This window comes from Psittacula echo, assembly GCF_963264785.1.
Source record: "Psittacula echo genome assembly, chromosome: 8".
Taxonomy (NCBI): Eukaryota; Metazoa; Chordata; class Aves; order Psittaciformes; family Psittacidae; genus Psittacula; species Psittacula echo.
The window spans coordinates 13762251-13789682 of NC_137744.1; the positions used below are offsets into that span (position 1 = coordinate 13762251).

Below are 27432 nucleotides of genomic sequence, written 5' to 3' on the forward strand. Positions count from 1 at the left end.
CATGGGAGGAAAAAGGGGGACTTGGTTTTGAACTCAGCAGGAGCCAGCTGCCACTTAGTATACAGGCAAAAAGTTGTCAGAATTTGACAGCCTCTTGCTCTTGCAGCAGTAGCAGCTTCTCAAAGCTGCTGAGCTCCTTCATGTATTCAGAATACAGCTATTACTAAAAAGAAAGAGGATAGTACTGATCAACAGAAAAAACCCTAATGGTGTGACAAACTGTATCCTGCCATGCTAAGCACTCCTTAAAGTCGGTTTTTCTCACGCAAAGCTAGAAGCAAGTGCCATGAATAAAGTATCTTTTTTAAAAATACTTAATTATTTTTTAATTAATAAATAAAATATGTTAAAACACTTCGGTTTTTTACACTTACTACCCAAAAACATATATACAAAAGCAGCCATATAAAAAAAACCAGCAGTTGACCTTGTTCAGGTAAGAAGAACTGAAAATGGGTTTTGGATCACCAAAAGCCCAGACCCAAGTACTGAAGGCACCATGGTATTTAATCACTTTTTCAAAACACAGTAAGCTTCAAGACTGCCACTAAAAGATCACTACAGAACATAACAGCTCCAATCCCCAAAATTATTCTAATTTCCAGCCTGAATTTTTATCACAGCCTGTTAATTCTTTTCCAAACATTGCCTTTAATATTGGGAAAGCCTGCCCCTCTTTTCAGTTCTCAACCTGATACATGCATTTCCTGTGAATGTATGTGCACAGGCAGAGAAAGAGAGATGGCAATCATACCATATCATGGCATCCTATCAAAAGATAAGTTCACTGTATTGTCTATTCACCCTTCTTGAACATAAGTGACCAAGACATTGTGTAATCTGTTTCAAGACTGTAAATAAAAGCAACAGCTCTCCTCAGCTACACAGATGTCCATTACAACTGCTGTAAGAAACAATTTTACATTTGTGTCTGCTAGTTCTAGAAAAGTGCAATATATAGAGGGTGTATTCAAGTTACAGCAATTTTATTTCCCTCTTTTTGAACAAGATAAATTTGAAAAATAAGTTATTAAATTACACTGCCTCCAGCACATCAGGTTCTACTGTCTTGTAGATTTTGCTTAGAAAGACTTCCACCTTATCACCACCCAAGTGACAGATGTCCAGAATGCAGACAACATGTTTGCCATCTAGATCCATCGCTGCTTTTACAATTTCATCTAGAAGGTAAGAAAAGGTGTTTTAATATACATACAGTAAAAAGGTATACTGGATTGACACTGTTTTCCATGCAGTAATGTGTGTATGTTCAACCTTCTTTCAGTGAAAAAACCTCACTCTAACTATTAAATGCTGGCTTACTGGGGTTTGGGTTTTGGTTTTTCGGTAGAATTTTACTAGTAAATTTAATTCCTAGAAATGACAGGGATCCAGAACTTGGATACAGAAAGGCTGAAACATACATTCCTTAACCATTAGTGATTCTCAGGTCCCACAGTATTATTCAAGGAAAGGTAAAGATGCATTTAAATAAAATCAGGTCTGTCTATATAACCATGCAGGAAAATACAATAATTACACAGCATTTTACTGTATGATACACATTAACAGTGTTCACTATATTTGTTGTGAGGTGCTAGTAATTAGAAACATAATCTGAAGGAACAGAATCCAGTAGCAGGCAAACAATTCCATTTACAGGCGCTTTAGGTTGTGTTAAAGCAGATGTTCAAAGTGACATCAATGAAATGGATTGGCTGAGTGACTGTTATTCCACTCTATTTCAAAGTAGATCAAGCCAAATATTCACATGCTCAGCCACACATCCTGGCTTCTATGTCAGTATAGTTTTGCATCAACAAGTAACTGCAAATACTATCTAGGTCACTTAGGAGTTAGTAAAACACTATCTTCAGAGTATGAGAACAGCTCTGGTAAAAACTGCCTTGGAAGTTCGGTATTACATCTATTTACTGAAGGTGGTCGCATATAATTCGTGAATCTTCCACTGAAGACGTGAACATGCCTGACTTACAGCAGAGACTTCTACAGAGGATTAACTCTTGTATTCAAAGATAAAACAAGAAACGAAACATGAGTAACGTCAGTGAAAGCCGGACTCACCTGAAAGTGGAAACATGTCAGGAAGTCTTCCATTGCTACTGTCTGTCTGCTGACTTGCAGAGATGCAACTCATACAAGACAATAACATATCATTTTGAATGTCTTCTAGTTGAAATAAGTGGGGATCATCAGGACAAAACAGTGGAAGAAATGCAACATCTATTGCTACATCGTGGTTTATGCCTGTTGAAAAAAAAAAAAAAAAAAGTTCTTCAGCACATTAGCAACTTCATGCACTTTGTTCTTTTACCATTAAGTGATAACTGACATCTGAAAATACATTTCAAGATATATGTGTATATATATTTATACAGAAGCACATTCAAATTGAAATGATGTTATACTGTGATTTAAGGCTAACAATGTTGTTAGCTTAGAAAACATTAAACCAACATTGGAAGCCATTTCACACTCCCTTTTAAATTTATCACTGCTACACGGGTAGAGGAATTAATTTTCCAACCAGTGTATCTATGCAGTATATGGGGCAGTACTTGTGCTACTTTCATCTTGCATATTGTATTGTAAATTGCAAGTCTCAGGATTCTAATGACTGTAAATATTCAAACACCTCTGCAAATCTCCCTTAGCAAATAACGGAAACTTCTAAATTATGGGAACTTCACATGAGCATTGTTATGCTAGGCAATTTCTTTCTCTTCATGTGGAAAAAAAAAAATCAGATTAATATCCCACAGTAATGTTAACAGCTACACATCAACTTGCATATTTATATTTTAACAAACAAAGATCAGTCAACTGACACTGTGTTAAACAGAAGCTCCTGAGAGCAGTTGGTGAATACAGCTGAAATACAGCCATTCATTTTCTAGCATGAAATAAAGGCACTTTAGGAGCAACAGTACTCAAAAAAAAAAAACCAACTCAAAAAACAACTCAATGAGAATAAGGGTCAAAAGAAGCATTTATAGTTGTCCTTCTCCCTTTAAGAACACTAACTTGCTTCTGTTGAATACCTCTCCAGCAGGAAAGTCAGCTGACGATCAAGTACAATTGAATAATTTACCTGATTATGTCAGACTGGTTGAACTAGTGAGCAGGACCTACCTCTAAACTAGCTTAAGGACTACACACATTCTTCAAGTGATACACATAAACCATCAAAAATACAAATTATATGAAAACAGATACTAGAAATAAGATGTTCAGTCATTTCATTTAAAGGTAGTTTTAATGAGAATTACAGCTTTCTGGTAAAAAATTATACTAAGCCATGACTCTAACAGAAAACATGTCAATCATCTTTTTAAACTTCAAGAAATACTCAGAATCAACTGATTAATTTCTAGAAATCCATTCACTTTCTGACAAACCTTCAAGTAATTCTCAAGTGAATGAAGCAAAGAGTTAAGAGCTTATACTGCTTTTGCCTAACCATTTTTAGAGGCTGAGCTACCAAATACTTACCCAGGACTGTCACTGCATAATACCCAAGGCCACTAGCACTTTTAAAGTCACTGATATTTTTATGTGTTCTGGTTTCTTTTGGCTGGTGCACTGCTGCATGAAGGTTGTACTGTTGCATAAGCAAGTCTCTGTGCGCATAATCAAATTTACGTGGGATGCTTTCAGGGAAAATTGTGCTGTGATGCAAATATTTCATTAACTTGTCTTTCACTTGTGCCCACAGGTCACTCTGCCATAAACCACAAGCTCTCCCAGTCTCTTCAGTTTCAAGTATATCACTCATTCCTTCTTGGTCTATTAAAAACAGAGAAAATATTTAGTTGCCTATAGGTGCACAGAATCATATTGCTTCTCTGCTAGATGAGAAATATTTTCATTACAACTTTTCAATTATGAAGACATGGCAGAATGTTCAAAACGTACAACACAACAAATTAAAGTAGGTTTGGAACATGGACAAACTGGTAACCTTAGAGGCTAGACTAGTAGTAAAAATGCATTTCATCACATGCAGAGCATCATTGTGGCTTGTTTTTGGCAAGCACAAAACTTGTTTAATGAACACCATGAAAACAAGTTTAAAATGCATAAAAATGAAGGTAAACTTTTCCATCCCTTGCACAGTAACTATATGTTTACATTAAGATTATGCTACCTTCACAATTTCTTGCTATATAATACAGGCAATGATAGCTTCATTCTTCTTTCCTATTACATGCAACATGGGGATTGTTAATGGTAACTGTGTTAATACAACCATCACTTCCAGTTTGAAGACAAGTGTTAAACCCCGCTTTTTGAGCTTATCAGAAAGCTCATTTCAAAATATTCCCAGTATAGCCTTCCACCTTCACCATCTTCTGTGAAACAACTTCTCATCACATAGCCTTCTCTAAGGCTATTTTTACTTCCTTTTAGTGTCATAATTGCTATGATGTTCAAAAAGGAAGAAACCAGAATGTAGTACACAAACTTGATACAACATACACAAGAATATTCAACAATGAACAAGTCTTGCTGCATTCAATTAGACAACAAAGGACCATGAATTTAAAGAAAAATGACACTGCTACTGAAATTGAAAGTGTGTTCTGGACTGCATAAAGCAGTATTTTTCTCACAGAAATGGAATTCATCATACAAGATAAAGTGGCACGTGAAAGCTGCTACATGAAGAAACATTTTAATCACCATTTTACTTGGAGAATTACAGTATTCTCTACAAGCATGAAGAAGAAATATTATACATTCGGCAAATAAAATACAAAAAAAAAGTTTCAGAATATAAGTAGGGGGATTAAATAAAATCCCTTCTCTTTCAAAAACTTCAATCATAACTTCACTTTTCTCCCTCAATATATAATTGGCACCATAATCTGTGTGTCCTGCTTGTACACTCATTAACTTAGCATAAACGTGTGTAATTAGGAGAGCACAGTAAAAAAAGCCACCACTGGTTATTTAAACAATATGATGCTGAAATCGTTAACAATCTGACTGCAGTTTAGAGAAAAATAAAGCAAATGCTTGAATTCTTCTAGCCACAGACAGCCTCTTGGCAGCAAAGACTACTTTCTGCTTTAAACCAATTAAAAACATAAAAATGGCGATGGTGAACATTGAAACACATGATTTCCCACAAAAAGCAACTGAGCTGAACCGTATTAGCAGAAGGATTTTTTCTTTAAACCTACTGTACAATTATAGTATACAGTAGATGTTTCTTCTTGTAAAAAATTAGAAGTTAATTTGGTTGTCAGCCTACACCATTACTATAAAGTTCCTTTCTTGCAAACACTTTTGCTAGTAAACCTGAGCCAGTGCATTTCTACTTCAGTTACTCATGTTATCTTACAGCACAGACTGCACTCTTACTTCTTCTTTGTACCTCTTGCAAAAAATAGTACCTGGAGTAAATGAAATTCTAGTGAATGAAACATATTCCAATACTGCTTCTTGCCTCAAGATATTTCAACATTTAAAAAGACACTAATAATTTGGTTTGGATATTTCCATTAGCTCTTTTTGCACATCTACCCAATGACTGCTAAAAAAGTGGTACTTTGATGCAGACTGCTATGATATGGAGAGCAAAGTGTCAGCACTGCTATACATAGCTATAAAGGGAGGAGGGAGGGAAATTTCATGTTCCCATAAATAGCTTCTAAAGGCAGTTTCCTTTGCTGGTACTTAAAAAAAAGAGCTCTACCTGGGACCATGGTAACAATGCTATGAAGCTCAAAGTAAAACTTCTCCATTTTATACAGCACCTATGATCTGAGCTTCCAAAATCTGAAAGAACACAGCATAGAAGCTTTCAAAAACAGTGTAGATGAGGCCCTTGGTGATATGGTCTTGGCAGTCCTGAGGCAATGGTTGGACTTGATGATCGCAAAGGTCTTTTCCAGCCCAGTTAATTCTATGATTCTATAGAAAAGTGCTGACTTTGATACATATGCCATACTTAATAGGCTTGTTAAGCAAAATACAAACACACTGTTATTTAGATAAAACTAGCATCAGATAAACACTATTTTATATTAAGACTAATAAATACTGCCAGGAGGACTGACGTTATGTGAGAAAAATATGTGCATATGTTTAGTAGCTACATTTACTAACATATTCATATAATTATTGCATACTTACATTAGATGAGAGACTGATTAATTTATTTTGGTCTACACTCAAAATATCAGCCAGCCAAAGTTATATAGGGTTTCACATGCAGTGAGGAAATATCAGGGGAAAAGTTTAAGAATAAAACTATCTAAAGATATCTGTATTTTAGATACAGGTATCTAAATAAAGTAATCTAAATATAAGTATCTAATGCAAGATTTCTTTAGGACACATAAAAAATGAAGCATGTATTTCACTGGTAATATTCCCACTCTTTTTTTTTTTGTTGTTGAAAACCAACCTTTTAAAATAAACAGCATACATGCATTCATTTTATGAGATCTTGATGGTACCACAACAATTCTAGCGAGAGTAACAGCATACTAAGATAAACACTACAGCTACCAGAAATTCCTTTAAAAATCATTTCAGGTGAAAACACTCAATCTGATTTCTTGGTTTTAAAAGCGATAAGAAATTTCACTGAATACTAACAACTAACAAAGCAATTAATTATCAAAGTTTCTTACAGATCTTTTAATTCTGAAGAACAGATCTCTTAACATACCACCTGAGGCTGCTCTTTCTCTGGAATAAATCTTCACTCTAAACAGTTACTTGTATAATTTTTTCTCCAATTTGGAAGTTTCCTCATCACTTCAGTCTCTGAATATATTAAACATTTAGGAAAATTAACTAATTTCTACTGCTTTAAAGCAGCACAATGGAGGAGATCATCATCAAAAGGCTACAAGGACAACCTACTGTGGTCATTAATAAATGAACTGCTGCCTTGCCAAAAATAAAAGGATGGACAACATTACACATAATATAGTGATACACAGAAATAAATCGGCAGATGTTAATGTTAGGACAGATGCTAGGAGTAGATGAACTTTTAGATAAAATTACATGACTCAGAGAATATTCAGTCAGCTTTGAAAAGAGGAAAGCATGTCAAAATATTTGCATGAAATAAAAACCAGACCAAGCTGCACATAATGACAATTGACAAATTAAGACTTTTTCTTCATCCAAAATAGATATGAAGAAATCAACTGCATAGAACACAAGTTTATTTTTCAATTGCAGAGGAAGAGAGAAAAAATTAAAAATACTAACTTAGAAAAATCCCTAAACCAAACGCCATTCTTATTACTGGCTTGTAATAAGAATGTTTCATCTATTTCTTTCCCACATCTTGTATTTATCTTTTTAATCAGGTGCTCACAAAGCTCTGGGGCTACCTTCCCCAAGGGAGACAATTTTATCACATGTAGATCACTACAGCAAGAAAACTGTGAACAGAAAATACAGTCTGATGCTACCAAGTGCTTCAGAGGTACAAAACTAACTTAAAGCTTGTATAAAGCCCATGCTGTCCTTCCAGCCATCCTTTAGAACACATCAGGGACGTGACTGATCAGAATAGCATTAACAATACTTTGCTACAGTGGCTCCCTAGAGGTTGATGCAGCCAGATACATCTCGACAAACAAAGGTTTTGGACCTAAAAAGAAGAAGTAAGCTTAAACCTCCTAAGGTTAATACAACTATTCGCAACATACCTGTGGAGTGCTGTGAACTGTCTGACAGAATCTGCCTATTTTTATCTTGCACAACATCTTCATGCTGAAACTCATCCAAGCTATAAAAAGAAAGTTATAGCATATGCATTTAAAACCTATTTAACCTCAAACACTATGCAGCGTAAGTTCAAACTTTGACAAATTTCTAGTGATAAATGATACAAGCTCAAATGAGTGAGCACTAGTACCTGGTTTTATATTATGAAACATGCAATACAGCAGCTTAACATGAGACCTATAACATTTAGTAAACTAGTCTGGAAGAGCTTAGGACAAGAACTACTTACTTCTTTGCTTTATGAAGCAGATAAGAATGTATTTTACACCATTCTACGAATTCAATGAATCATCATGGATTTACACCCAAAAACCAGTGTTTACATTCAAAAAAACAGTGTTTGTTGCCCTCTACTGGGCACCTCCCGGAAAGAGCATGCTCCACTAAAATCTGAACATCACAGATGACCAACAGGTTTATGATTTGATTCTAAAACACAGATGCACAGGATGCTGCTGCACCTTCATAGCAGAACCCTTCAGCAGTCAAAACTAAAGCATGAGTGGAGCAATGTCACCGCTCCGGAATCCAAAAAGATACAGAAATTCCAAATATGTATTTTCCTTTGGATTTACGACCCTGTTGTAACAACAATCAGTTAAATCAAGCAAACTAGATTTTTGTTATACTTTGGTTTTTTAATCACAAAATCTTGAATTAATGGTAAGCAACTAGTCTCTAACCATCTCTAACTAATTACCTAGGATATGATGCAGGAGAAAAAAACGTAACAGATACTCTGCAGCCAGATCATGGTAAAATAAGCTCTTAAACCCACTCATTCCTTTTTTTCTTTGCTCCACTCCTGTTTTTATAAACTCACCATGATGTCTGAATAAACTTAGAAAAAAAACCCCACAAACCCAGCGTTTCAGAATATAATAATCCAATATATATGAACTACAATCAGTGCAAAGGAAGAAAATAGAAAATATGAAACTCCCCTGATCTGTTCTTTCATTTCACTTCCATACCGGTTCCTGACCTGTAAAAGTTTGACTTCAAGTATCTGTTCATCACTGCAATCACTTAATATAACTAGCTTCATATGACTTACCCAAGTTTTCTTCTTGCAGACCGCGTGAAATAGTGGTGAGATGATACAGGAGTAACGGATGCACTTCTCCTTAAAGTAGGAAATTCACCATTATTTTACAGTGCTTATTTAAATGGAAATACACCAAGCAAAGAACATGTATGTTCTTCTTCCAGGCAGAACTAACTTAAGACACTCAAATGTTGGAATTTTTCTTACACAATGGAAATCGACTAACAAGTCTGCTGTAACACTGACAAGACAGGACTTCCATTCATCAGGGTTTTCTTAAGTTTTCATTCAATCCTACTTATAATTCATCTCATTTTCTCTCAAAATATTCTCAACACCCACCCTCTTCCCACATTATGACTTTTGGATGTGAAAAATCAAGAAAAATACCCCCTTTATAGCATGAGAAATCCACTACAATAAAAATAAATAAAAATTGAAATGTGACTGGCTAGATTTTTGCAGCATTGAATCTGTCAAAGGTACACCAGGCTTTTAATACTAAGATTTTGCACAAACGTTGCAACAAAGAGCAATCTTACACAAGCAGGTGTTTTACTCGAGTCTAATATTGTTGCATCAGGCAAATTACTTTGTCTTATTCTGTTTCCTTACATTGGAATGGTATCCTTCGTCTATGTCTGACTAAATGGAATACAGTTTCACTAAACCCCATCACAAGCAGAGCCATAATATTACAAGTTATTTTGAGCTGTTAGGTACCTTAGCACATGCCCACCATCTATTTGCCTTTTTGACAGCTACATTCAGTGTAGAAAAGAATAAGTTATGTCAGAAACTAAGGAACACATATACCAGATCCTGATTTTGCCTTATCAGTGAAGGAATCTTATTTCCTCACACCACTTGAACTGTTGCTTGTTCCAAGGCTATGTTACCAAACTACATAGGGTTCAAGGATTAACTACTTTTATTTCAAATCTGTGAGATTAACAACAAAGTAGCACACATATTAATCAGAAGTGAGCTGTGCAACCCAAACACCTGCTTTAATCAAGCCTTCATTAGCCCTAACAGTGCAATTGTCATCACCTGATGCTAGGAAAAGTACCTAACTGCCCTTTATGCTTTCAAGGCTTTCTTATATATTTTTCTGTGGCCTGTGCTCTGAATTAACTTCTGTAAACACTTTTTAGAAAATATTATTACTAGATATTTATGAAGAGAGCTTACTGTCGTGCATCTGTATTTAACCTGCGTGGCATCTTTCTCTTGACTGAACTCTTTTGGGACAGAAGAGCTTGGTGATGATGTTTTTCCCCAGGAGTGTACTGTGACTCCAGAAAAGACTTAAGTTCTTTATTCTGAAGGTTGGTGCTTTTTATCTTGTGAACAGAGTCTTCTTTGGACGCAGCAGAACTTTCAAGGGACTGAAAATTATCTTTCTGCAACAACAGTTAATTGTTTAAGAGTTTCAAAGCATTTAAAGTTTTGCTTCTAACTGAAAAACCTGCAAGTTTCAAAATAACTTTTAAAGGAACATTTTACCCTGCTTTGTGAAAATCATGTTATACCTAGCAGAAATTATCTTCTAATCATATTAATAAGATAAATTCTGTCTAAAAAGTTGATAGTGAGCATGTTACAGTAGCTGCCTCTTCCACATTCTAATTTACATTAGATTATCCAGTCAGTCAAACTAGAAACTTCTAGTTACACAGTTCAGAGTTTGAATTGTGGAGGAATGCTGTAACACTTTCAGAAAAACACCAGATTGTTGCTTTTTAAAAAGTTCTGAATTATTACTTTTGAGAATGTAGCTCTCAAAATAGCAAATAATGTTAATCAAGAAACAATGTAGCGAGGTTCTCAAATGAACTCAAATACAAGATTCTCCACTCTAGTTATGATCATAGCTGCTTAAGTGCTATAGTATTAATCCCAAACACTGTACCTGAGCAAGTTCCACTCCTGAGGCTTCTTCAGCCACATTGCTACAGCTGATGTATCTTATGGCACTGATTATTCCCTGAACAGCAATGCGCTTGTGTTCTCTGTAGTGCAGGTCTTCAATCTCTTTCCCTGTTTCACCTATAGCTTTCAAAACAGATTCAACTGGAAAAAAAATAATTTTTTAAGAAATACAGTATCAAAATGTCTGAATGCAAGACTCAAAAGAAAATTTGTTACTAAATACTGAATTGATTTAAAAAATTCATGCTTCTTAATGATTTTAAATCTTTAAAGATATTTGAGGGTATGATACCTTTACTATTTTTACAGTATTTCAAAAAGTTATTTGGAGGTCGTGGAAAAGGATAATAGCCACCAATGACAGCTTTCTCCATTCGATCAACTTCGTTTTGTGTTTTAGTCCACTGAATGAAGTTTCTTACTTTGGTATCCTTTGTGTACGGCTGGCCCCTGTGCCACCCTTTTAAAACAAAAATAATTCAGTATCAAAACCAAAGCAAGTTATTGTCATCTGTTCTCATCCTGAAACTACCCTGATGAACACTATGTAGAAAAAAAAAACATTAAGAAAATCTGGACTACAGAATACAAAAGACATCTTTCTACCAATTAACAGGGTCTTATTAAATTAACAGTGTCTGTGACATTGCCTGTGACATTGGCTAGCAGTATCTAGCATACAGTATCACAACACCATAAAGACTACCGTTAACTGCAGACAGTAGTATTCAAAACAGACTACCAGAACGAATGCTCCTTCAGTGCCACCCAGCACCACCCCCTTTTTCCACTGGGAAAGCTGAAACCTAATAGCTCTCCAAATACTTGGTGAAAAAGATTAGCTAAGATAAATTTAGGACAACTATATCCTTTTTTGCTTGTTTGTTTTTCTAGTAAGGAAATACGTAAGCCAGAAAAGCTGCAAGTGTTGATGTTTTTAAGGAAGCAGCAATCTGCATTGCCATATTATCAAAGGATTAAAATGGTCTGAAAGAATTAGTAAACATATGACTTAACCCAATAATACTTTGGTACTTTTTATAAGATATACCCATTAACGCCTCACAAGAATGCAATTTTCTTTTTTCTGTTTGCAGTGGTATTTCATAATTTCTGACAGGGAAGCCAATGCTATGCATTGATTATTTTGTTGTAAAATTAAAATATCCTTTTCAAAGAAATAAGATGAGAACTACATCAAACTAAAACTAGTTTAAATTACCTGTAATGAATATTTGACTTTCATTTGAAGTTGTAAGGTAAACTGCGCTGGAAGGATTCTCAGTGAGGTCCCGTACCACTCTCATTTGTGTACACACCAAATATGTCACTGGAGCAAAAAAACAAGAAAACCAAAAAAGCTTTTCAGGTTTTTTTCCTGGTATTTCATCGATTTCAGAATGTTAAGACTGATACACACTGGATTAATTTTATTAAGTGCTCTAAACAAGACATTTTACTTTTTGAGCCAATAAATGCTTCAGCACAAATTGAGCTTCTCTTATAAATTACAATATGGAGATGTAATTAAATTGTCAGTTTAATAACTGTGTAAGAAAATTTCAGCATACATATTAGGACTAAAACATGAGGTACTTCATCAATCAGGTAGGATATCCATGAAAGAAGTAGTCAATATGGACATTAAATGGCTGTTTTTCTTAAGAATAAAAAGCATAAAACCATGGAAAGCCCAAGAAATCATGACATGCCACTGCAAAACTTCAGCATAGAGTACAAACTCACTCTTGTTAATAACTCACTTTATCACTGGAATGTCATTCTTTGCCATTTCCCCAGAACACTCAAAATGAATAAAGCCCTAATCTTAAGAGGGTTGTACAGCTGGTCCTGCATTATATGACATAAAAATGGACATGACATCAACCAGTGTTAATGGAAGGATGAGCACTTGGAGAAGAAGAGAAAGATGGCAAGAAGAAATATTTAAAGTTCCTTTAAGATACTTACTTAAGGATTCCCCAGTTTGAAATACATCATTATTAGCTCACATGTAATAACTAACACAGCTGGGCGATGACTGCTTTTTGGCCAAAAAAATATTTATTCAAAGAAATTAAGCTTTTCCACTTTCACCTCTCTCTTCTCTGCCAAGCCTCTTAAATTATTCCTGTCTATTAAAAAATTACTTATTTACAGGGCAAAAGGAGCAAAGATTTGACCAGCTGCATCCTTTATTTGCCTCTGATGCAAGAGATGCTGCCCCAAGTGGTTCACTTAAGTTTTTGTTTGAAATTAATGAGATCATATGAGCCCGAAGCCCAGCTGGCCATCTATTTGTTCAGAATAACTGGCAGATTGCAATATGATAAGGGTTTCAGATACTTACTTTATCTTTAAATTTTTATTTCTGATTAGCTATTTTCCCTTTAAGGAGCTAAACCATGGCATTTTTGTATTCAGTGGCAATTATACTCAGAATATGAAATTAGCAACCCACTAGAAAAACACTATAAATAATTATTAATAAGCATTATAGAGATGAATACTTGGGTGAATATGCTCAAACACTTCTGGTTGAGAAGATGCAAATAGTTCCAGTATGAACGGTTGGTCTGAGGTCCCATCAATGGCATGCGCCCAACGATAGAGCCAGAAGTCTTCACCATGTTCTATTTAAACAAACATTAAGAAAAATAAATAAACATTTATTCACGAAGTTAAATATTGTTTGATAATTTCCAAATGTTATATTCATAGAAAAACCTTTCTTTCTTGCTCGTTCAGCCCTTCCTACGAATGTCACAAGACCAATAACATCACAGGAATGATTGTTTGGTAAGCCATCCAGTTCTGACCTAAAACCAAAAAAGAACAAAACCATGAGTACTTGTTAATAAAAAAAACATAAAGCTTTCTCAAGCATTTATCAAAAAACATTTCCAACTAACATTCAGTGTAACGCAGTAAAACTAAAGTTCCAGCTTGACAGACAACAAAACTGTATTTTACCTTGTGATAAATCGATATTTAACTTCAGGTAATCCCCACTCTGGCTTAACCATTTCTTCTGGAATAATAGTTATTTTAGTAGGAGGATCTCGAACATTAAGGCTGATTTCTGAGCATTAAAAAAAGAAAAAAGTCAGTAACATTCAAGGCATGAATGCAAATTAAAACAAACAAACAAAACCTGCAAAAAACCAGGGCTCAAGTTTCTTATATGAAGTATTCCAACTGTGTCTCACCATTTGTGAAATTATGAATCAATTCCTCTAATTTTATGTTTTCATCAAAATAAAGCAAGGAATTCAGGTACAGCATCCAACAGTGCAATTTTATAATCTGAGCAATGTTAAACTTTCCTATTCCCTACATGAGCCCGTGAGTCTGATCCAGCCAGTTGTTTAAAAGACCAGCAAAAGAAACTAATACTAAAATACTTATTAGATATGAACTACTTTTTATGCAAGCTCCATTCTGAAACATCACCAAGATTTAAAATTGACTTGGAGACAATGAAGTAAAACAGGAGATAGAACTAGGAGATACGAACTTCCACATCTGATACCAGTTAAGGTAGTTATTAATATAATAGAAAGATACCATGACCATAGAGGAGCACAAAAAGTCTTTCATGTCTTTCAAGGTCTGTCTCTCTATAGCACCTGAAAATTTTGATTTATTAAGCAGACTGTTTAGACATTTAATAACAAAATGGTGGAGCACTGGGTGAAGCAAGGGATTCTGCAACCAGATAAAAAATACAGGAAGAATGGCTTCAGCATTTAGAATACACAAGGTGGTTCTCTACTGTCTCTCTAGTAACAAAAGTAATATTGCTGGCATGAAAAATACAGATTCTGATGAACCTTCTACAAGATGATTTGGTTTGGATAAAGGTTTATTCAAATAATGTACCTGGAAAAGTAATTAAATAGGTACAAAATTTGTATACAATATATAATTATATCCATGTTTCACACTAGCATTGCAATATTAAGAAGGCATTAGACTTGAAATCAGACCCTCTACTTAGGGTCTAAGTAGAATTTTCTAAGTAGAATTTTCTAAGTAGAATTACTAAGAATTTTCTTTTGGCTACTGCTTTCTAGCTATGTATTTGGAGAACAATCGTGGTTTTGCATACGGTGTTTTAAGACAGTATCTTAGAGATAAATTTCTGAAAACGAAACTTCCCCATGCATCAAAACTATTTACCAATTGTTTTGTCATTTTGAGATTAGACAAAAGACATATATTTAAGACTATACCCTGGGATGATTCAGAAGCTAAGGTCAGCCCAGGCTATTCAAAACAGTAGTTTTCATCAGTACCACATGAATTCGGTAATTTGTGAAATACACACTTCGCCTAGCAGTGAAATTCACGGTGTTGATACCACCTATTTAAGCTCCAAACATTTTAGGTCCTGAAACAGCACTTTTCAGCATGTCATTCATATAACGCTGCAGCTATAAACAGAAGCAAGCAATGCAGAACTTGATTCACAGAAATCTTGCAAGAACTCTTGATTTGGAAAGTCCTTTCTGTTGTGGCCTTGTCAACCCTCCAGATATATTTTACAACATTTACAGGTGAATACTGGAATCTGGTGGCATCACAAATTGGAAACAGATGATGAAAAATGTACTTGTTACTTAAGTAACTGACTGCCTTAACTAGCTAGCTGAAGAATTTTTGGAGCACTCATTGTGCAAGCTTAAAAAACCCTGAAACACTGCCCCATATTGGGCATATACAGAGATCCTTCTATTAATGGAGTAATTAGCGAGGCACTAAATTGCACTTCATCTGAACAAAAAAACCCCAAACCCATGCACCAGGAGTTGCCTAAAATCAATTTTAGAACCCCTCTAGAAGCTTTTTATGGATATTCTGTTCTCTTTAGATTCTCCTCTTACAGGATAAAGGCATAAGATCCATCAACGCATGATGTTATGTGCTTTTCTAAGTTTACAATAAAAAAAAATTCTGAGCTTTGCACTGAGAAAAGGAAAAAGATACTGTACATACATTGATATGAACCAAGGATTAGTGATTTTACAGTTTATTCATGGTCTTAAAATATACCATGGCACTTTACTATAGACTGTCTTCCAGTTCTTCCATTACATATCTATCACCATTTACAGCCACTGGCCTACTTTTCCATTGTGATCTCTTGCTAGCATTTCTACCCCAATAATGCTTGCAGAAATCCCAGCCATTAGAACGAAGTGATATTTGCCCATACAGAAAGTCACCTCATGACATTTTATTCTGTCCTTTTTCCATAGAAAGGTTTTCTGGCAATTATAACTATTTTCAGGGGTGGTTTATAATCATCAACAGTTTCCCTCACAAACTTCCATTCCTGGCTAAACATTTTTCTTCTGCCAACTCATCACAAACACTTCAGACATTAAGATCTGGTTTTAAGGCAAAGACACATTAGATAGAGAATACAGTGCCTCTAACAGAGAAAATAGTTTGGTTTTGTGCACTGTAGCAACTGCATTAGGAAACTGTCATTATTCATAAGTTATATATACATATATATCCTTCACTAACATACATATATATTTGCTTATTTAAAAGAAGTTATTTGAATTTTCTGAATGTTGCCTGTCATTTTTTCCAAGTATGAAAGCAAAAAAGGGAAAAGAACTCATGTTCATTGAAAGAAAAAAAAAAGTTGATCAAATCCCATTTGAAAAGGCTATTATTGTGTCCTGGGTTCAGCAGTAGCAGTCATTTTTCTCCTTCTTAGTAGCTGGTGCAGTGCTGTGTTTTTGACTTTTAGACTGGAAACAGTGCTGATAACACCGATGTTTGTAGTTGCTGCTCAGTAATGTTTACTCTGACCAAGGACTTTCTGAGTCTCATGCTCTGCCAGGGAGGAGGGGAAGCTGGGAAGAAGCAGAGACAGGACACCTGACCCAAACTAGCCAAAGAGGTATTCCATACCACAGCACGTCATGCCCAGCATCTAAACTAGAGGCAGTTACCTGGAAGGGTTAGATCACTGCTCGGGTCAGGCTGAGTATCGGTCAGTGGGTGGTGAGCAGTTGTATTCTCTTCCCCTGTTATTTCCCTTATTATTATTATTATTATTATTATTATTGGTGGTAGCAGTAGTGATTTGTGTTATACCTTAGTTACTGGACTGTTCTTATCTCAACCCATGGGAGTTACATTCTTTTGATTCTCCTCCCCATCCCTTTGGGAGCAGGGGGAGGTGGGGGATGGGGGAGTGAGTGAACGGCCGTGTGGTTTCTGGGTTGCCAGCTGGGCTTAAACCATGACATATTGTTAGATTGCAGCACTTTCATTTCTGTAGCATAGCTCCTTTGATAGCTGTCACATTAAACAACTGCAAGCAAGAAAATACCTTCTCATAGCTGAGGAATATTTGTCATAATTGCACTGCCACAGCGCTGCTGTTTCAGCACAGACAGCAGTCATCAATGCAACTTTTTATCTAGTGGGGCTTAGCAGACACTCTGGGCCTTGACCATATACGCTAAAATCTAAAGTCAGATCAGTGATGTGGAAGAATGCGTGAGCCGTGCACAAATATCTGTATTATTAAACAGGAAGTAGAATCACATTAAAATTCAGTGTCAGAGGCCTGTCTTTATGATGCCAATACCTGACATCAGGGATTAGTTTTTTATTTATTTTAAAATAGAAGTTTTAACTAACTGTGGCAATAAACTTTGTATACATGATCCAAATATGAACCAAGGAACAATAAGAGCTTGGATACTAAGACACCTTTCAGAGCTAATATTTAAGGATATATACCTTATCAATTAGTCTCAGCAATTGATCACTTATTTCTGTGCAGAGCTACCTTATTGCTGCTATATTTAATTGAATCAAAACAGGTTTCTCTGATACTTAACCAATTGTAGCAAATCTCTTCATCTGTGAATCCCCTGGGGTTGGCTTTGTTTTAAATGGGTAACTGGTTTTGACAGCGTACTGCTCAAGAAGTAATACTGTGCCAACCTTCATACTGTTATACCATTCAGGACACAATGAGTTCCACAAAACCATTGACATCATGCCTGAACCATCAGCAACTTCAAAGTAAGCCTAAAGAAAAGAGAGACAAATATATTCATATCTTATATATCATTCTGGCACATATTTATTTTATATAACGCATCAGCTACTTGACTTATGAACTACTTCTCTGATGATTACAGATAGATACAGAGTATGTTCCAAAATTTGTATTGAACACTAGAGTTGAAGAAATCCCTAATTTCCACATAAGAATCCTTCCACAACTATTCCAGCCCAAACTCTTCTCTTTACAGTGCTCAGTAATGGTAGAAGACACCAGTTTAAGTCTGTGGTTTTTTGGAGAAGGTTGCGGCAATAGCATATACAAGAAACAATACTGAAAAGATTCTTCTTTGCCAAAGAGAATGCTGTATTTGGAGTAATATTTCAAAATATCCATGAAGGAAGTTGAGATGTTGCAGGATTATTTGCTAAACATTCTTGATCAAAACACTATACAAGTCTGACTTTGAAGAAAAAACCCACAACCTACTAAAACACAAACTCCTAAAATAACCTGCATCACAAACCACTACATTTTCATCTAAGTGTTTCTCATGACAAAGATTTATACCAGATGTTGTTTGGTGGTTTTTTTTTAAAAACTGGGTGAACTTTGAATCCATAACTGAGCAGATCACTACACAGTGAAAAAGATTTTTAAACGCTTTTATAATGGTCTTAGAAGATAGTAATCCACTGAAAAAAGATCTCAGACTTATCAAAATACTTCTTTTTATCCATTCATCAGCCTCAATCATCTGCTTTTGTTCATACTATCTTTACTATATCACCATTCTTCAACATATCTATCACCTTATGTGTCTTTTCCCCTTGCTGCTTCTAAAGCCCTCTTTTCCTTATTCCAAGTTCAATACAGAGACTATACAAATCAACACTTGTTAGTTCATTCGAATATTCCTGATTAGTCATGAACCATTCATCCTTGAAAGTAAAGCATTATAACATTGAATCTTTTGTTACCTATTGTTTTTTATCTAACAATGATAATTCCGCACACAATACTATTTAAAGAAGGAATGCATAAAGCAAACAGCAAGTAAAATCTGTCTCCTAACTTCTTGAGCTAACCCAGCTCTGGGTGTTGATTCTACACCTAACACCAGGAAACATGACTGATGAACTGCCAAAGAAGTTTGAGTATAATCTAGACTCTCCTGAAAAGTACATCAAATAAAAAGGTCCAGATTTACCTTCAAGTGCACAGGGAATGGAAACTTGGAATAACAGAACACCACAGCCCTTCATTCAGATGCTTCATACCTCTCTCCCCCCAATGGAAGAATCATACGAGTTACTGGAGCTCTTTGTAAAGTGATGCCCTCCTGTACAGGGACTGGCTGCGATGGAGTTGATTTTCTTTGCATCAGCCTGCATGGTGCCATGTTTTAGATCCATGACTATAACAGTGTTGATAACACACCAATGTTATACCTGTTGCTGAACAGTGCTTGTATAGTGTCAAAGTCTTTGTTTCTCACTCTGCCACCCCAGCAAGTAAGCTATAGATGAGCAAGAGGCTGGGAGGTGACACAGCTGAGACAGGTGACCTGAACTGACCTAGGGGATATTCCATGCCATGTAACATTACGCTCAGACATAAAACAGGCTGCTAGTCTTCCCACAGTACCCATTGTTCAGAGACTGGCTAGGCATTAGTCTACTTGAAGGGGCTCAGCATTTTAGTAAAGGTAGCAAGTTTAACATAAAATAGCTACAGTATCATTCTTAACTTTATGTACTTGGTACATGGCAATAATGATTTCCAAATATCCTACGCTATTTGTTCAAATGTTAACCGACGCATTTATCTCTCTTTACCTGATAAGGCATATCCATTTTTTTCTCTGGTTTCCCGTAGTACCTTAGTCTAGATTTGTGCAGGACTCTCACAAGAAGTGGATGGTAGTGAACTCTGCTTCTCCAGGTCATTTCCAGGTGATCAAGAGAAGTCAGCTTGGAGACTAAGGTTAACGGGGGGAAAGAAAGAAAAAGACCAAAGTAGTATTTATGATTGAACATTTAAGTTTTCAGGAGTAAAGTGCACAGATGAGGATGTCACATGTATTTTCTTAATGTTTGTAACATCTAAAAAGGGTTATTTTTTGATACTGCTCACCATAAGATTCTGTTCTGCGCTATCTGCAAACAGCATTATTTTGATTTGTTTTGGGTTTTTTTCGGTTTTGTTTTTAACTGAAAGAGAGCACTGTGACACATTTTAAATGACAAGGAAGCATCATCAGAGGAGCAGAAGAGCTAATGCAAAAGATATAGGCATTAGCCTACAAGAGCATCACACACATGCAACAGTCCCATCTATACCTCCCTCCTCACTTCGCTTCATGGACTAGCCTCAGTCCCTCAACACTGACCACGTTTTGGGTGGCAGCTTCCAGGCGCGAGTACCAGTCCCACAGGCTAGCCAAGAGATTACTATGGGAAAGGATGTTTTTGATACATCGGGAGCCTGGGTGCAAGCACCGTACTTTCAGTCAATGTTTTGGAAAGTTTAAAAACCCCTCTGCAAGTAACATGAACACGTAAACTGTGACACATATATCACATTCATACGGGTGCCTATCGCAACCAGAGGGTCACTTCTCAGCAGGGAGCTCAGCCCGGCGCACAAGCAAGGCAACAACCGCACCTCCTCACCCCTGCGCTGCCTCGCGTTCCCTTCTCCTGACAAGGAGACACCCCCTTCTCCTGAAGCCGCCTCCTCGCCTCTTACCATCGACGTTCACCTGCGCCCGGGGCTTCTCTGTCACCCACACGTCTCCGTATGGATCCTCGTTGTTCCATAGCGGCAGGTAGTACTTCTTGTCGCCGCGAAGGGGCAGCGGGCGGCCGCGGGGCAAGGCAGCGGGGGTGGGCCCGTCGCCGCAGGCCAGCTCCAGCTCCTCCAGGCAGGGGAACCCGTAGTTGAGCCGCTTCTCTTCGTACCGGTAGGAGCAGCGCGTGAGGCGCAGGCGCACGCCGGCGTGCAGGTGCGCGCGCTGCACCAGGCCGTTGAGACGCGGCGCCAGGTAGCAGCGCTCCTGGCACGCGCCGTCCGCCAGTGTCACATCGTACCAGTACTGCGGGGCGGCGGCGGCGGCGGGCTGCGCCTCGGCCAGGTACCGCTCCACCGCCACTACCGTCACGGGCGGCGGCTCCGCGGGGACCACGCTCAGCTGCGAATCGCCCCGCGCTTCCTCAAAGACCCTCTGAAGCCAGGAGGCACTGCCGCTCGCCGGCTCCGCCACCGCCTCCTCCCGCCTCTCCTCGTCAGGGCGGGCGCTCCCGCCGCTCTCTGGGGTAGGGTCCTGCATAACAGCTTCGCGCGGCCCCTCCCCCGCGCCACCGACAGCCGGGGCCCGGGCCTGTTGCTGGGGAGGGCGGCGGCGTCAGCTTGAGCTTCCCGCAGTCACGGGCCCAGCCGGAGCGCCGCCATCGTGCGCGCGGGGTGGAGCTGGTGCGCGCGCGCGCGCCGAGAGCCATTCAAACCTCCCAACGGTCCTGGAGGGGGAAGGGAGGAGCCAGCGGACCCGGGGCGGGCGAGAGTGGGCTCGGCTGCGGCGGGGGTGTAAGGGAGGAAGGGGGGACCCGGCGAAACGCAGGGAGAAGCAGCCGGCAGTGAATGGCTGGGTGGCGGCAGCGAAAAGGGGTTTCTGAGGCGGGGAGCGGGAAGAACGCTCTCCTTCCCGTGGGCTAGCACCGATCGGTCGTTAGAAATCGAGCCGGAGCTACGGCAGGGGAGGGCTGTTCGTACACGTGCTGCGGTGCCCGACCTCGCCTTCTTGCGATGGGCCGGCGGCGTGCTCCGTAGGTAGCCCCAGACCCCCGGTAACAAATGGTCCTGTGCGGGGCTTTGTGCTGCACCTGTGCCTGGTGCCGCTTTAAGCGCATGCATAACACTCATTATTGATCATTATTGCTTCGACCTCATGTTCCTGAGTGCACTAAAAGTGTTTCATGCTAGTTCCTAAAATTGTATTTACCCTTTTTATGCTTGTAGGGTGGTGTTGGTCATAATCATCCTGCCACTGATAACATCTTCTGGGTCTTTCTCTGTTGTTTCCAACAGCAATGATTGCCTTTCCGTCTATTAGAAATTATTACAAGTGGTCCCTAAGTGTGTGACCTCACTTTTAAATTTTATTATTGATTCTCATCCCACTGCTACCATCAAGATAATCTAATTATTCTTTATGATACGACAATCACTTAACTATATTAGTGAAACTTCAGGGGATTTGCATGATCCAAAGGACTGGGGAGCCTGCTATTAGAAGAAAGGCTGAGGGAGCTGGGCTTGTTCAGCCTAGAGAAAAAAAGGTTCAGGGGAGACCTTATTACCATCTTTCCAGTATTTAAAGGGTGGCTATAAAGAAAATGAAATCTTGCTTTTTACAAGGAGTCACATGGAAAAGACAAGGGGTAAAGGGCACAAGTTACTCCTGGGGAGATTCCGACTGGACACAAGAGGAAGATTTTTACAATAAGAGCAATCAGTCATTGTAATAATCTTCCCAGGGAAGTGATGGGTTTCCCAACAGTGGACACTTTTAAGATTCAGCTGAACAGGCTGCTGGGACATCTAATCTAGGTCGTGCTTTGCCAAGAAAGATTGCAGCAGATGATCCTTGAGGTCCTTTCCAGCCTGTTATTCTATGTATTTTTGTCTACTGGCGGAAATGTTAGGCTATAAATTAACAGGACAGAGTGAGGGGAGAGGGCTGAAGATAAAGAGGCAGGAAGTGGGAGAAGTAGTTTCCATTATGTATAGTGTCACTGGGTACAGATAGCCTTTGGAAAGCCAGAAGACCAAAGCTTAGGCAGAGCTGCTTCACACACTGGGCTAGCAGAAAACACTTCTCTAAGCTCACAGCTTGAGAATGATTCCATTCTTAGTCTACTGCCTTTGCCACTATGGAGTGTTTTATCTTGGGGAACCTGGAAAACCTGTTGCTTGAACCAATTAAATCAGACTGAAAAGCTGGACAAGGGGTTATAAAACCTAAGCCTTTTCTGGCCTTCAGATTACCCTAGGAATGGTGAGTGTAACAATGCATTCCTTAGTGAGGAAATTTAAAACACATCAGTCATCCTTGATGTTTATGTTGAAGCCAAGATATTGAATAAAATTTCAGTGTGGAGTCTTTTCCTCCTGTAAACACATGATCTGTGTGTACTGATAAAATGGCATTTACGATTTAAAAACCCAGACGTGACCCAAACACTTTTTTATTGAGGTTGTACAGGATGTGATCTCACATCAGTACCAGCCTTATGTGGAGATGTGGTGTAGACTTTTTTCCAGCTGTTAAATGAATCTGTAGGTGTAGTGAGGAATCTGTGGAATATTGCCAGCTTCTCTCCACTTTTGTCTTGTCCTTGTGACAGGACTTGCAGAAGAAAGATATTTTATTTATAGCAGAGGTAATTGTTACATACATATCTGTTGTCAAGAGCTTTTATTATTGTAAGTCACTGTGGTTTCAGTCATGAAAACCATGGAGCTGTAGCTTTTGTGGTGTGATAATGGACTGATAGAATTAATACTTTATAATTTTGCTTAAATGTGCATGCGTTGCAGTTTCAGATATGGGGTAGTTCCCTCTCTTAGGAACGTACTCCTGTTACCTTCTTTCTCACCAGCAGAGGTCTAGCTAACACCCATTTCAAAACTGGAATGACATGAATGTTTTGCTGATGCAAGACAAGACATGTTTTACTGACTGGTGACGTCTGTAAGTTGCTCTGGGTGTGGTTTCCCTGCCATACCTGACCAGTGGGACAGATGTGATTGTATTAGAAACTGCAAATTCAGAAACACTTGGAGAATCAGTAATGTGTGGTGAGGAGCCATCAGCAGATGGCTGTATTAGAATCACAAAACCTGAGGGTTCAGTGTGTTGTGTTGAGCCTGTTCCATCAGGGACGTAAGAAACTCATTGAAGACAACATGATTTTTTGTATACCTACAACTAAACATGCTGAACCATACCAGTATCAATCTTGGGTGAATCAATACAATCTCAAATTCTCAGACATAATTAGCAGCCAAGTATCTCAGGTTTTATGTAGAACACCTGAAGAAAAACAGCAGTTAGCCTCTCTAGCAATGTCAGTGAGGAATGGGCTATTCTGAACAGGGGAATGTTACTACATTCTGTTAAACTTTACATTGACGGTATCTTGGAGAAATGAAAGGCATAAGAGAATAAAGGGTGATGCTATAGATTTAAAAATTAACTATTGTGCAAGATTATAATGCTTACTGTAAACACAGTTGTTCACTTTTATGTGGGTCTTTGGATAAGCAATTTCATTCTAGAGCAATTTTGTACCATGAAACAAACTACTTTTAGGCATAAAGCTAAAATTAAAATGCCATTTCGTTTGAGCTGCAATAGCAATAGATAATCAAAGCTATTTACAGTACAATTATATTATATAACTTGAATTGTGTGTGTAGGCATATCTTACTGCCTGGCTCTACTGATTGGCAAATAGTTGTAAATTAGATAGCTTTTCCTATTATGAGACAAAATTCCAAATGCTTTCACTTTGAACTGGCATTGTTTTATTTGCAAAAGTGTGTTTTGCAATGGTGAGATATAAACTATTTGTCATGCTTTACGCCCAGCTGGTAACTCAAGCCTGATATATTTCCTCTTCTGTTTGGGAGTGAAACTTGCTTTAAGCAACTGGTATGGAAGAATAATCCAGGTGTACTGTTATTACTGTAGCTCAAAAAAACCCTTTTGGTGGCAAGAACAACGAGTGGCAAAACTAAGCTACCTGTCTGCCCTATCAAGCAACCATGACATCTTTAAACTTATAATAGAGATCCTATTCTGTACATCAAATGCGGGAAAAAGCATGCTCTGCTAACTTGAAATATAACATTGATGAAAGATTCTCTTTATTTAAAAAAAATAAATTTTGCCTCATGCCCTAACATGTTCTAACTCCCAACACTGGCATAACTGGTGAATTTCCTAATCCTCACTCTTAAGTGTAATTTCTAACAGCTATATTTTTTATTTCTAACACCTCACATTATGTGTAGCAGGAAGTTTTAAATGCGGCAGCAAAGACTGCACAAGCACACCTGAGAAAAAGCAAATTGGGCTAACCTCGCATTCAGGCTGATACACATGCACAAAAGCCAGTTCTCGTAGCGTCGGTGATTGCAAGCTGTCATTTCCCAGTCCCACTGCCCTCATCCCACTGGGCATTTGTGTAAAGAGAAGAGTGGAGACACAGAAATTCACTTGTGAAGCTCAGTAGCAGCACGCACAGCAGCACACTGCGACTCTTGGCCTTACTAGCACTCAGTGTAGTGCTAGTACTAGACTAGTGCTAGTACTCTGCTGAACTCTTACACTGGCACCTCAACACCTTTATCCACTGCAAGGAAATACTTCATTTTGTCTCTATAGGCAGATGCAGATGTTTCCGTAGGGATACTGACTGGATTTGGAAAACAGTAACTTTCTATAATTGTTACTGTTCTTATGCGAATATAACAGAAGTCTACAAGCACAACATTAGTTTTAATTTTCAGTATTTTTTATTATTGTTTCAGTTGTACAATTTCAACATTAGGGAACAATACATAATGTGCAGTACATGGCTTACATTGTTCCCAGGTTTTAAAGCCATGTGTCAGGCTGCAGAATAGAGTTCACCATTCCTAAAATAAAAGCAGGCACATCCAATATTATCTTGCTGCAGTATTAGCACAGTCGTGATTGGCAAACACAACATTAGGAGCACCACCTGAGATTAAGATACTGCATGTACCAAAGGATTACTGACACAGATCCCTGCCCTTCTGCCCTTGTGGCAATTGTTCACATCAAAATAACATCACTAGAAAAATACTGCTGATCAGTTCACTCCTTGGTTTTAAAAGTTAGTGAAAGAGTACAGCTAGAGAAACCTCCCAAAATGAAACTACAAATCTGATACATGTTTTGCATAGTTAAATTTATGTCAGGAAAAACCTGGTTCTCTGGATTTTTTATTTTTTTTAGGTTTTGTTTTTTTTTTTTTGACTTACATCCTTTGAACTTTTGCTTTGAGCTGAACAGTTATTCGGAGCACTCTCTCATTCAGTGTTCAGACCACTCTGTCACTTTAGACACCTTTCCATTTCTTTGGTAACTTTCTTCTTAATATCTCTTAACATTTTTTATTCCTCCTACAGCAATACAGTGTCCCCAACATCCACTCTCTCCCCTTTGGCCACTCCTATTTATTTTCTTCAGCTTTTTCCTCCTCTCTAATCACTTACAGTTACTCTTTTCGACACGTCTGGGCTCGTCTTCAACCATTCCAATTTTCTCTTGATAAAGAAAAAAATGACACAGTAGCTTCGTTGCATCCAGTTGCTATTGGTATTTGCAATACCACTTCATCCTCTAAAAGCATTCACCTCTAAGGGCCTCATTCTTTCCATATTTATACATGGATGTAACCCCAATAATTCCAACAATTTTACATACAAAGTGACAGATGAAAATCCAACCCACTGCCTTGAATCATAGCTGGAAAGCAAAGAGAGCCAATAGGAGGAAACAGAATGAAATATTAAAATCTCAATGTAACAGCGAACACTCCTTCTCTTGAACTTGCTTTTTCTTTGCCTTCTGGTATGGAGCTGAACATCATCTCAGTGTGTCAACTGTCTGTCACAGTAACATTAAACGAGTTTGACCACATTTGCTGTTTGACCACATTTCATCTGTTGACATGGGTTGTTCTAAATTCCCCTTATTATTTTCTAAAGTCTTTTAACTAGTGCCTAGCATGAGCTAAAATCTCACACTTCAAAAGAAATGTTATAGGGCAGCCTGGATCACTGAGCATGAGCAGTTTTGCACACCTCCAGGGTACAAAATGAAAGCTGTTCTTTCTTCACAGTCTCTTAGACATTTTACTTCAAGTCAAAAGCAAGTAAGTTGTATTTCTGATTGTCTGCAAATTATTTTTTGCTTGTAAATTGTAACTTTCATCTCTGTTCCTGTTACAGGTTTGCGTTTGTTTAGTTTTGGGTTGTTTTTTTTTTTTGTGTGTGTGAAAGTTGAACAATACAAGCCCAACACTCAATAGTATAGGGAGCCAAGCCACGTTTTGCTCATTTGCCCCAGTCCTAGCACTGACAACGGGTAGGAACATTACCACAAATAGACAGAGAACCCCTGTTTTCATACAGCTCTGCCCAAGCACAGCATACCATTCAGATTTTAAGTCTGCACACGAGCTGATTACTTGCATGCATTAAGAGCCACTTTAACCACTGCACATATTTTTTAGTATGGCCTTAGGATTATTTTTCTGTAAGTTAAAATATTTAAAAGGAAAATACTTCATAAAAACCACTATACATTTTGAGATAAGCTATTGCTTGTGAAAAGTGCTAGGTTAATAACTTTGGAAAGTGCAGTCCTCCACATAGCCAAAGAACATAGACAGCAACAGCATCGGCATCTCTGATCTGCCTGCAGCAGTTGAGGTGCCAGCATAGGGAAGGGTTGGAAGGGTGATTAGCCCCTAATTTGATTCTCCACTGACATACATGGATGCCAGTTTTGGAGCTGATGGTTGCAATC

General features: G+C 38.0%; 1 protein-coding gene across 1 annotated transcript; it reads right to left on the reverse strand.

Annotated features, from left to right (window-relative positions):
- Positions 1–1035: 1035 nt before the first annotated feature.
- On the reverse strand, positions 1036–21153 carry RADX (RPA1 related single stranded DNA binding protein, X-linked; the record flags this gene model as incomplete). The annotated part of the gene is made up of 15 exons (XM_080624893.1): positions 20559–21153; positions 19646–19788; positions 17638–17830; positions 13739–13847; positions 13493–13584; positions 13276–13398; positions 11988–12095; positions 11058–11225; positions 10746–10906; positions 10025–10236; positions 8840–8908; positions 7704–7783; positions 3514–3807; positions 2086–2268; positions 1036–1181 (listed from the first exon to the last, which is right to left on the reverse strand). Exons 1-15 carry the CDS (start codon positions 21136–21138, stop codon positions 1036–1038), a joined length of 2661 nt encoding a protein of 886 aa, XP_080481019.1. The 5' UTR covers positions 21139–21153.
- Positions 21154–27432: the final 6279 nt, after the last annotated feature.